This window comes from Tamandua tetradactyla, chromosome 4 (assembly GCF_023851605.1).
Source record: "Tamandua tetradactyla isolate mTamTet1 chromosome 4, mTamTet1.pri, whole genome shotgun sequence".
Classification (NCBI taxonomy): domain Eukaryota; kingdom Metazoa; phylum Chordata; class Mammalia; order Pilosa; family Myrmecophagidae; genus Tamandua; species Tamandua tetradactyla.
This window is the reverse complement of record NC_135330.1, coordinates 42,121,907-42,134,256: the sequence shown is the minus strand read 5'-3', so window position 1 is coordinate 42,134,256 and position 12,350 is coordinate 42,121,907. Positions and strand designations below refer to the sequence as shown.

Below are 12,350 nucleotides of genomic sequence, written 5' to 3'. Positions count from 1 at the left end.
CATTGCTCCCCTCAAGAAAGCCCAAGCCCACCCAAAACTCTTGCCATTAGGCTCTACCTCTCCTTTCCCTCCTCGGTTTTGACTTTTACCAACCTCCTCTATTCTCTTCTTCATTCACTGAAGGATTAGGTACAGAACTCACATTCTTTCTTTTGCTAGTACTTAACTTCCTCTCTATTCTCTGCTGGCTCCTTTTCAGTCATTTCAACAAGCTCAAGTCCCTCCCATTCTAAAGAAGCATATCCCACATTCCTCTCCAATATATTTTGCACACTATGTCAAGAACAATTTTTCTTTAATGAAAATCCAATCATGTGACTTGCCTAAATCAATTTCCATCAAATTCTTCTTGTAGTATTTATAATACTATCTCAATCCTGGACCTTGCCATTCTAGTCCTTGTCTACCCTTCCAGCACACGTCTCTGCTCTCTCCTCTCTAGTGGCACTGGAAGGTTTTTTTGTTTTATGTTTTTTTGTTGCTGTTGTTGTTGTTTCTAGTTTCTCACAAGCACACCGATTTCCCCTTGCATTTGAACACGCTGTTTTCTCTGCCTAGGATGAGCTTAAACGTTACTTCAACAGATAAGCCTTTCCTCTTTCCCAGAATAATAAACTGCAATGTATATTCTTTCTCCAAAATCTGTCCTAAGGGTCAAATTGCCATATTTTTTTTGGTGGTGGTGGGGGGGCCACAATGTAAATTGTATTCTTATCCCTAATAATTTTTTCCTTTTTTTTAATTGTGAATAATAACATATATGCAAAAAAAACCAATAAATTTCAAACCACACTGCAACAGTTGGTTGCAGAACAGATTTCAGAGTTTGGTAGTGGTTCCAATGCCACAATTTTAGGGATTTCTTTCTAGCTGCTCCAAGACACTGGAGACCAAAAGAAATATCAATATAATGATTCAGCACTTAACTACTGTAAAACCAAGGTAAAATGTGATCCTGACAGATAAAACAGCATCATAGAACTGTTCAAAATATTAATATTCAAAGATCTAGACAAAGGTAACCACAATTGAAGAAAGGAAAGCCACTGACTTGTCAAGGAATTCAAGTGGCCAAAGAGTGAAACGCGTCTAGACATTCAACAATGAAGCAAATAAAGACACTTACGCATATCACCAAAGGCCCCCTTTGTCACTTTGGTGGCACATAACACCACTACTGTGAACTTGTGGGAATACTGGTGCTCCACCTGGAAATAAAATGATAGTAAATTAGAACTAGGCTTCCAAAAGAATCTAAAGAAATGATTCTCATCATTTCCCTGAGATCAATTAAAAATATCCTAGCTGAAAATAAGCTAAGGTACATACCAGAAACATTCTTTGACCCTAAGGCTGGTCCTTTTTTGAGTACCACCTCTCTCCCACAACAGAATTATTGACAAGTTTGGATCATGCTCTGAAATGTCACTACCGCTTGCCTCTCAGCACTCTCTGCTGTCAGGTTTACCAGGTGCTTAGGAAAAAATGGAAATGAGGGCTGCTGGACTTGAAGCAGCACAATCAGCCTTTGTACTGGTTGACTAAGTAGGAAGCCCTGGCTTGGAAAAGTGAAGTCAGAGTAAGGTGTTTGCATTATTTGAATTTGTTTTTGTTGTTGCTGGTCAATCAATCAATCCACTGAAATTCTCCTTTTTTTTTTTTTCTGTAAGGCATTCCAGGGTGGTTTTTAAAATCCACCAGATAATAACCAGCCATTAACAAATAAACTTCTTATTAGTCTTAATGCATGTTATAAACCATGTACAGCAATGTGATGTTTCTGTTAGCCTAATTTCTGACTTGTACTTCACTAAAGTCCTTCATTAAAGTACAACTATTTTTTCTTTTTTCTGAATCTTTGGAGAGGCCCACATTCAGAAGCTACTCCAATCTCAGTTCTTTTTAACAGATCTGCTTCTGGTTAAAAAGTCCACAATTGATTAAAAGAAGGTTAAGATACTGACAACTCTGAGAAGTGAGTAAAGACATTATAAAAGCCAAAAGACAGAAAAAAAATTATAAAAAGCAGACGCAGATACATAATGACTAGCAGAAGTGGAATGTAGGGGCAAAAATTAGATAGCACTAAACAGGATCTGAAGTAATCAATCTATGCTAGAGTAATTTTCATGCATATTTATAAAATAGTATCTAGAAGAGGTGAAGTCATGGATGATGAGTATATCTTGTTTAAAAAGACACAGAAATACATGAAATCTTTCAAGATGACTCATTTTATTTTCAGAAGAATACCTTCTGCATCTAGAAAAATTATGAGTAGCACAAGTTTTATTCTACATAAATGAAATGATAATTAAAACTGCTTAAAATAGGGAAAATGTACTGCTTTGTACTGCAACTGAAAATCACACATGTACCCTCACCACCCCCAAAAGAATGTGCTTCCACGTAATGATAATGATTTCAAATAATTGCTTTGTAACACCACAACCTTCACAGGTTTTATCCACTGGATAACTAGTTTGCTATGTAAACCTCCGATTTCTGTGTGTTAAATATGCCTGGTTAAAACTGTGCCAAGCCATTGTATGCTATTTGTGACAGCAGCTCTGGCAAATTAAGACAATATCAAATGATGGAATACTACTAAGTTATGAAAATAATGAGCTATTGATATATGCAAACAGAATGTCTGAGTTTCAAAATAATTAAGCTGAGTGAAGGAAGCCAGAAAAAAGATTACATACTGTATGAGTCTATTTATATAAACTCTAGTAAATTCAAAGTAATTAATAGTAATAGAAAATATCTAAGTGGATCCTTGGGGTTGGGGTTAGGGAAAGAGAGGGATAGGATAAAGGGATTACAAAGGTGCCCAGGGAAACTTTTTGGGGTATTGCTTATGTTCACTATTTTGACTGTAGTGATGGATTCACAGATGTATACAGATGTCAAAACTTCTCACATTGTACACTTTATATATGTACACTTTACTGTATGTCAATTAAACCTCAATAAAGTTGCTTTAAACCATTACTTAAAAAAAATGTGCCACATATAATAATGGGCCAGGCTGCAAAGGCTGCAAAATTATTTTTAATATTTAGATAAGCCATCAATGATTTTAAGTCATTGAGGTAATTCACAACACGCTAAATCTTTATTATGCCTGGGTCCTAAAGACAAACGCCCTAGTAAACCCATCTTAGGGATGAGCTTTCTTCACTAAAGAGAACTTCTCAATTATTATTTTTATAAATCATGGATTAGCCCTCCCAAATCATCTATTTTTTTTATCTTTATCACAGAACTTGGAATAACACATGAGTTTGGGAAGATCTAAACATTCCCTTGAAACTTATAAATTATTAATGATGGTATTATCTATTATTTATCACTTGACTTTTGAAACTGCTACAAGCACATCCATATTTCAAATGATTATTATTATTAATAATATGTAAAGAGAGATGTTATTACTATAAGGACTCATTAAATACAGACTGCTAAACACTCTACTAGACATTAATTCTCCTTCAATCTTCCCAACCGCATAAAATAAGCATTATTATTATTTATATCTATAATTGAGTAAAGTGAGATTCCGAGAGGTTAAGTAATTTTCCAGCAACACACAGATAGTGAATGTCAACTTCGATAAGAATCCCTCTTTGTTGTCCCCAATGCCTTTACTCTTTCCACATTCCTTTATTTATACAGACAATAATAATACCAATACCAATATCTTTAATAATAATAAAAGCTGTTTCCTTTTATTAACTTAAAGTGGGTTAACTTACACATAATTACAATCTAGTCTAAAATATCTATGGTTGACCTAAAGCCTACAGGTTATTTCTATTATCCCTTTCAGCTCTCCTTGTTATCCAGTTTTATATCCATTAGCCTCAATCCTATCTTCTTAACCATAAATGAAGTACTTGCATACCTTTCACCAAAAATAAGGGGCAAATTTATCACTTTCTCTGTTTTTAAGTTAATGTTGGATACATCAGATCATCTGTAAATTATTTTCCAAACAAAGGCATCAAAATATGTAACCACTTCTTTCTAAGAGCTGTAAGTATTAATAGGAGAACATTTATAAAGTAAGTATAAATTATCTGAGAAAGTATCCAGATTCAATTAATGATTATTCAAATAGTCCTTTGAGAATGTTTTGCCATGTTTCCTGGGGCCAATATCATGTGTAATTTTAAACTAGTCTGGACTGGGCTAGGTTCCGACTTGGATAAGAGACTTTTGGTTATGTCTTAGGGATGATGCCAGAGGAAATGAATTCATAACTAGTGTTCCCCAGGGGAAACTAATAACTCAGCTCAATTGTTAGTTGGTAGTAGGCAGTTAGAGACGCCATATTTCAATTGAGATGTCAAATTACACTGATTTAGTCACCACAATACTCTTAGCAGAACTAAGCCTTGCCTTCAGGTCTTGGATTGCCTTACTATGAGTATCTTTCTTATCCATAATTTTTCCCTTAGTGAAAATCAAGACCCTTTTTCTTTTCACAATCACAATTTCCCACTCATTCAAAAAAGGGCAACTGTATTAGATTCATACTGTAAAATTATATTGAAATTTGTAACTAAAAGGATTGGGCATAGATTTAAAAAAAAAAAACTGTCAAATTGTACCAATTGGATTTGTGATTTTCCTGAACTGTTTAGAATTTTATTGTTACTAGACAAGAGCCTGAAACACAATCAATCATAATATGATGGAAGTGAAGTTACATTCTTGGGGCAAATTTATTTTTTCTCTAGTCAACTGCCATTGTCCAACTTTCACTCAAGGTAGAACTAAAAAAGGCATGATTAAACCACAGAATCTCACTATTGAACCTAGAGATTGTGATGACTGCAATCAACAACAGGCAACTTCACGAGATCTCAGAAATGTTAAAAGAAAATGTGTTGCATTGTTATTCAAGACTCACAGTACTTTTTTTAATAAGATACTTATTTTCAGTTTTACTTCCTGTTGTGGAGTTTCATTCTAATACAATTTAGCCTCATTGATATTATGTTACTATTTTCCCACATTTTTCTAAGAATAATCAGCTTTATCTATTTATAGTCTATAATGCTATTTAAACTTGCTTTAAGAATTCTCAGTCATGGGTTATCTATGTGCATGAATTGTCCCAATGCCCAAAACACCAGATTTTTAAAAATAATTTGCTAGTTCTAACAGACATCATAAACATATACACAAACACATACACATGCATCATAATCAGGAAAAGGATTTGAGATTCTTCTCTCTCATGAATAAGAAACTTGCTACTTGCACAATAAGTTCATACATGTATATGTAAATATATATGCATATATATAAATATATATATGTCTTAAGTATAGAGAACACTATTGCAGTAAGAAGCTTTTAAAACCTCTTTTAATCTGGATTATAGGGACTGTTCTTACAGTGGACCTTGTGCAACAAAATACTCGATGATGAGAGCTTGGGTCTAATATACTCATTTGATGTTATATTCACCATGAAGTTATAGTAACATCATAGCCTCAAGATACCTTAAATGAAACAAAACACCCATGAAGCAATCACCCAATTTATATTGTGCCAACATATATATATATATATATATAAATTTTATAACATAAAATTTGCCATTTTTAAGTATATAATCCAGTGGCATTAATTACTTTTACAATGCTTCGTAGTATCTTCAGTTACTAAAACTCTTTTAACATCCATAAAGGAATTCTTTACCCATTAAGCAACAACCTCAGGATCCCTTCCCCTCAGCCCCTAGTAACCTCTAATCTCTTTCTGTCTCTGAATTTGCTTATTCTATATATTTCATACAGGTAGAATCATATAATATCTGTCCTTTTATTTCTGACTTACTACATTTAGTATAATGTTTTCAAGGTTCACCCGTGTTGTCGCATGCATCAGAACTTCATTCCTTTTTGTGGCTGAATAATATTCCACTGGAGATATACCACATTTTGTTTTTCCAATCATTTGTGGATGGTTACTTGGGTTGTTTCCACCTTTTTGCTATTGTGAATAATTCTGCTATGAACATTGGCATACAAGTCTGTTCGAATCCCTGATTTCAGTTTTTTTGGGTAAACAGCCAAAAATGGAGTTGCCAGCTCATATGACAATTCTATGCTCAACTTTCTGAGGAACTACCAAACTGTTTTCCACGGCAGCTGCACCATTTTACATCCCCACGAACAAAGCATAAGGCTTACTATTTCTCTACGTTGTTTTTCTTTTTTTATGTGTAATAGTTACCCTAGTGGTTGTGAAGTGGTATCTCACTGTAGTTTTGATTTCCATTTCCCTAAGTCATCCAAGTTTTTTGCACCTAAATCATAATAGAGATACAGATTCTAGTACAAAGGTAATTAAGTAGCCATAGCATCAGGAGCTGGACAAAAGCAAATAAAATTCTCTCTGAAAAATTACTTCTATGGATAATTTTTTCATGTACAAGATCCAGCGCAAAGTCAAATATAATTAGAAATATGAGGAAATATAAAACCAAGTCTACCAAACAATATTGTTAACATGTACAAAAACAGACCCACGCCATAAAGCAGCTAAACCACACTTACAGGTTTCAAAGAGATAGAAGTTGTGGTAATTAGATTCAGTTGTCAACTTGGCCAGGTGAGCGTACCTACTTTTGTTGCTGCGGATATGAGTCAATGGTATGTGAATCTCATCTGTTGCTGATTTACACCTGCAGTCAGCTAGGAGGTGTGCCTGCTGCAATGAAGGACGTTTGACTTAATTGGCTGGTGCTTAAATGAGAGGCCGCAATGCAGCACAGCCTAAGCAGCTCAGCATTCCTCATCTCAGCACTCGCAGCTCAGCCAAGGCCTTTGGAGATGCAGAAAGAAGTCACCCCAGGGAAAGTTGTTGAAATCCAGGGGCCTGGAGAGAAGACCAGCAGAGACCATCCTGTGCCTTCCACGTAAGAAAGAACCTCAGTGGAAAGTTAGCTGCCTTTCTTCTGAAGAACTAACAAAATAAATCCCCTTTTATTAAAAGCCAATCCGTTTCTGGTGTGCTGTATTCCAGCAGCTAGCAGACTAGAACAGAAGTCAAACCCAAAGACCACATGGAGCTGGAGACTATAACCACAGCTGAAAAGATTTTTAAAAGAATCAAATAATTCTAAAACTGAATGGTGAACTTGGTGACCTAAAAAAGAACATTTCCTATCTAAGTTCTGTGGTAAAGAAGCAAAACCACAGGTATTACTTTAAATGTGTGCTCTTTTGTGTCAGATGAGAGGCCTATGGGAGGGCAGGGCATAGCTGGGGTCAGAGCAAAGTTAGAATCTTATCACCAACCTTCCTCTTCAATTATCCAGAATCTGTTCATGATCATAAAAATATACTCCTTGTCATAAGGAAAATCATTATTAATTTGTGCACAGTGCTGTACTTTTGTAATAATAGTTTTGTCACATGCATGTTTCTGATTTCCCAGTGCTATCTTACATTGTTACTTCACTTGGAAGCACCTTACATTTATTAAGTTTTCATAAATACTGCCTTGCATTTTAGCAGGCAGTAATCCTAGCATATGTGATTGACAATAATACAACCTTAGTTTCTGTCGATGTCTGGTAGTGGCTCTCCTCCATTGCTAATAGATGGTGGGAAGAGGTGTGGTTTTTCTCACTCCGGGGAAATGATTCATATTTTCACACTAAAAAGTTGTGTTTTTATAATAAATATTTTATGCTGGGCTTCTTCTTGTAAAGTTGATGCCCCCTGCTCCAAAAGCAGTTCAATAAATTCTGAAGGCAGAAATATCTTTAAGGTTTGAAAAGCACCTCATAACAACAACTGTAGACATATGGGAACTGAATTCTATCTTGTATTTATTGCTCTGTTTTCTACAACCTTCCTAGAAGCAATCACTATTGGAAGCAAGAGAGTTTGCTGGCTGCAAATTGCTGCATCAGCCCATGGCAATCTCCAACACGTCACTGCATCCCAAATGTTGGGAACATAGTCTGCTCTTCTGTACCTTAAGGCAACCAAAACTGTGTTGGCCTGCCTGGCACCAAGTATTCATTACTAGTTAGCTGGTTGATTTTCCCCACCTTTTCCATATACTAATAATATCCTATGATGAGTGTGATCACTATCTATGTGTAAAATTATTTTTCTTTGAAAACTAGAGAAGGGAATTTTGTTACTAATACAATTTACACACATGCATGCCTATACACACAGCAAGAAAAGAAGAAGGAATTAAACTATAAGGGTCTTAGAATCCTCTTGACTTAAAAAAGACTGTAAATTGTAGATTGGAATACTAATTGAGTGTCCACTCTGATGCAGGAAAGGCAAAAAAAAAAGTGATATAGATATAAGGCTTTTGCATGATTCACCATATTTAGACGTCATATAGGTAATTATCATGGCCTAAATATTTACCAAAAGTTAGACAAAAAAGGTGCCAGTACTGAACCTTAAAATATCCAGATGCAGTTTGATTTTTAAATAGATTCTACCATGCTAGAGGAAGAAGCTGAATGACCAGTTTATCATTTCATATATGATAAGAGAAATGTGGAGACGGATAGGTAAAAAAATGAAAGTCACTCAAAATAATAATGATCTTTGTATTGTATTACACATCAGTGACACTTATTATCTTATTACCTTAAGCCATGAACTTTCTCACCTCCAGACTGCTTCAATGGGCTGTTTTACCCAACCCAGAAAAGTGTTTCTTCCTCTCCTTCTAATGCCTACTAAACCTTCAGGTCTATGCTTACATGTCAAAATTCTTCTAGAAAGACTTCCCAGATTACCCCTAGGCTGAATCAGTAACTCCAGTTATATTCTCAGAATACTCCAATTTTCTCTTATCAGAATCCTTACTAATTGTTTTGTTTCCTGGCTACTAAAACAAATACCATACAAAGGATACAATAGATTGGTCTAAACAACAGGAACTTATTGGCTGTAGTTTCAGAGGCTAGAAGGCCTGCTTCCTCCAGGGGTTCTTTGGCTTTTCCATAGCAAGGCAAGATATACGTTTGGGTTTTCTCCTTTCTCGTCTGGGTTCCATTGATTTCTGGTTTCTTGCTTCTCCTGTGATTTCTCTCTGTGTATCTTTTGCTTATAAGGACTTCATCCATGTTGGATTAAGGCCCACCCTCACTCAGTCTGGGCAACCTTATTTATAACATCTTCAAAGACCCTATTTACAAATGGTGGGGTAGTTAGATTCAGTTGTCAACTTGGCCAGGTGAAGGCACCTAGTTCTGTTGCTGTGGACATGAGCCAATGGTAGGTGAATCTCATCTGTTGCTAATTACATCTGCAGTCGGCTAGGAGGCGTGTCTGCTGCAATGAGTGACGTTTGACTTAACTGGCTTGTGCTTAAATGGGAGAACGCAACGTAGCACAGCCTAAGCAGCTCGGCATTCCTCATCTCAGCACTCGCAGCTCAGCCCAGGCCTTTGGAGATACAGAAAGAAGTCACCCCGGGGAAAGTTGTTGGAACCCAGGGGCTTGGAGAGAAGACCAGCAGAGACCATCTTGTGCCTTCCACGTAAGAAAGAACCTCAGTGGAAAGTTAGCTGCCTTTCCTCTGAAGAACCAACAAAATAAATCCCCTTTTATTAAAAGCCAATCCGTCTCTGGTGTGTTGCATTCCGGCAGCTAGCAAACTAGAACAAATGGTTTCACACTCAAAGGACCAGAGATTGGGATCTGAACATGACTTTTGTGGGGGACATAAATCAATCCCTGACAATTTGGAAACGTGTTCTTCCCAAATGCAAAATACATTTATCCCATCACAACTTCCTGAAAGCCTTAAGCCATTCTAGAAGACTCCTAAGTACAAAGTCTTATGAAAATCATTTATAGGTGTGGTTCATCCTGAGGCAAAATCCTCTGACGGACCTGTGAAATCAAATTATCTATTTCCCATATACAATGGTGGAACAGGCAGAAGATAAACATTCCAATAAGATAAACATTCCAATGGAGAAAATGGAAAGAAAGTGGTGGTCATGGGTCCTAAACAAGTCTAAAACGTAGCAGAACAAACTCCATTAGACTTCCAGGTCTAAAAATCATTTATGGATTGATGTTTTCTCCTCCAATTCTGATACAGGGCAGACCTATTCCTTCCAAATGGCTAGCCACTGGCTACGTTCTCCCCAAACACTGGAGACTTCACCATTGTTGAAGATCAGAATGACAGAGAGACTCTCCTCCAATGCCGGGACACAAGCTCCACCCTCTCAGAGCAATGGGGGGGAGGCATTCTCCGTTGAGGTGGTAGCACTCTCCCTGAATAACGGGGTACAAGGCCTGTCCCATCAAGGCACAGAGGACAACCTGCCCTTTCCATACATGTGGATGGGCCCACTCTTGTGACCCAAAGAAATCTTTTGGTCCTGGCTTTGCTTCCACAGTTCTGCCCTGGAAATCATTCTTCCTTCAATAAGTCCCTTCTCTGTTTCTTTCAATTCGAGTAGGCAGTCATTCTGCTCATACAAATCTTTCATAAATCTGGTCAGCTTTACACACAGTTCAAGTAGATCCAAATCATCAGGCATAGAATTTTCCACAGATCCTTCCAGATAATTGCATTTCCAATGCAGACTTCCACCAGAACGGCTGACTGCATCCGTACTCAACCACATCCTCTTTAGCAAAAGGTTGTCGAGTTCAGCCCTTAGGTGGGGTCCTTATCCTCTGGGGTCTCACTTCTCAAAAGCTCAGGTGGCTCCCTGATAGAGCCACTTCTGGTTCTAGCCTTAGAGCATGCTACCTAGATAACAAAGAATTCTCAAAATCATCAGTTTCTGGATCCTCTGGGCTTAAGAGTTTTATTTTCAGTTTATCGCTTTCTTCTTGCATTTACTATAAACTGTACTTTCCACCTTTAGCCTGGAAATCTCAGCTAAATATCCAAGTTCATCACTTTCAAGTCCTGCTCACCATCAACATCAGAACAAAATTTACCAAGTTCTCTGCCAATTTAAAACAAGGATTTCCTCTCTTCTAGTTTCTAATACACATCCATCATTTCCTTCTTAGCCCTCATCAGAAATACCTTTAGAGACCATATTTCTGCCAACAGTTTCTTCAATGCAGCCTAGGCTTTTTCTATGAAGTGCCTCACAGTTCTTCTAGCCTCTACCCCTTACCACAATTTAAAAGCCACTTCCAAAGTTTTAGATATTTATTATAACAGCACCCCACTTTCAGTGCCAAAAAACAGTTTTAGTTTCCTGGCTGCTAAAACAAATACCATACAATGGATTGTCCGAAACAATAGGAATTTATTGGCTCAGGGTTTCAAACACCAGAGGGTTGCTTTCTTCCAGGTGTGTATCTTCTGGCTGGCTGGCTGGCAATCTTTGGAGTTCCTTGGCTTTCCAATCACGGCAATGCACATGGAGGGGCTCCTCTTTTCTCCTTTGGTTCCTCTGATTTCTGGCTTCTCCCTTCCCCTGTGGCTTCTCTCTGTGTGTCCAATTTCCTTTGCTCATGAAGACTTCATCCATATTGGATAAGGCCCACCCTCATTCAGTTTGGGCGTTCCTTAACTAATAGTATCACACCTTGTTTACAATTGGATTCACACCCAGGACCAGGGCCTGGCACCTGAACATGCCTTTTGTGGGGAACATTTAAACATTATGGTTATTGTATATAAACTATACGTCTGCCCTGCTAGACATAAGCTCAACCAAGGCAGAGATTCTCTCTGTTTTGATTTATCTTTGTATCACCCATTGAGAGGGAGTGCCATTCAGTGCACAATCAATAAATGACAAGATGTGTTCAATTATAAAATTAAAATTGCTTTAGAGGCAGAAAGAATTCAAGTCCAAATGTTAGGACTTATAATTGCTGTTACTGTTTGTCTCAAACTTGGACTAGCAGACTTTGACTTTATCTTCCTTCTTCCTTCACAGTCCTAAATGCCAAATTCCATATTAAAGTTTGAGAATAAATACCTTGACTAAATTCTCTGAGAATTACAAAAACCACCCCATCCCTCCTGAGGTGAGAGAAATAAAAGATTAGTGAGTACATAAGATAAACAGTTTATTAATACAAAAAGCAAATTTTAAAGAGTCTATTTCATTTTCACTACTTCATCCAAAGACATACTTAATTGCAAAAAGAAAGTAAGATGTTGTTTTAAGAACAAAGATTATCTCAGATAATTTTTAACTGACATATAGGGAGCATTACACACAACTGTAGATTTCACATTCTTTTTAAATGCACATGGAAATTTTAGCAAAAGAGACCATATGGTAGACAAGCATCATTAACATAATGCAAATAATTAAAAAATTGTACAGAGTAGGTTCTTTGAATGCAGTG

General features: G+C 36.9%; 1 protein-coding gene across 3 annotated transcripts in view; it reads right to left on the bottom strand.

Moving 5' to 3' along the window:
• Window positions 1-12,350, bottom strand: part of PLA2G4A (phospholipase A2 group IVA) — a 147,873-nt gene that overhangs the window by 107,173 nt on the left and 28,350 nt on the right. For all 3 annotated transcript variants that reach the window (XM_077157263.1, XM_077157265.1, XM_077157264.1), the window contains one exon: window positions 1,127-1,208. In XM_077157263.1, the coding sequence (XP_077013378.1) occupies window positions 1,127-1,208 (82 nt within the window). The remainder of the gene's footprint in view (window positions 1-1,126; window positions 1,209-12,350) is intronic.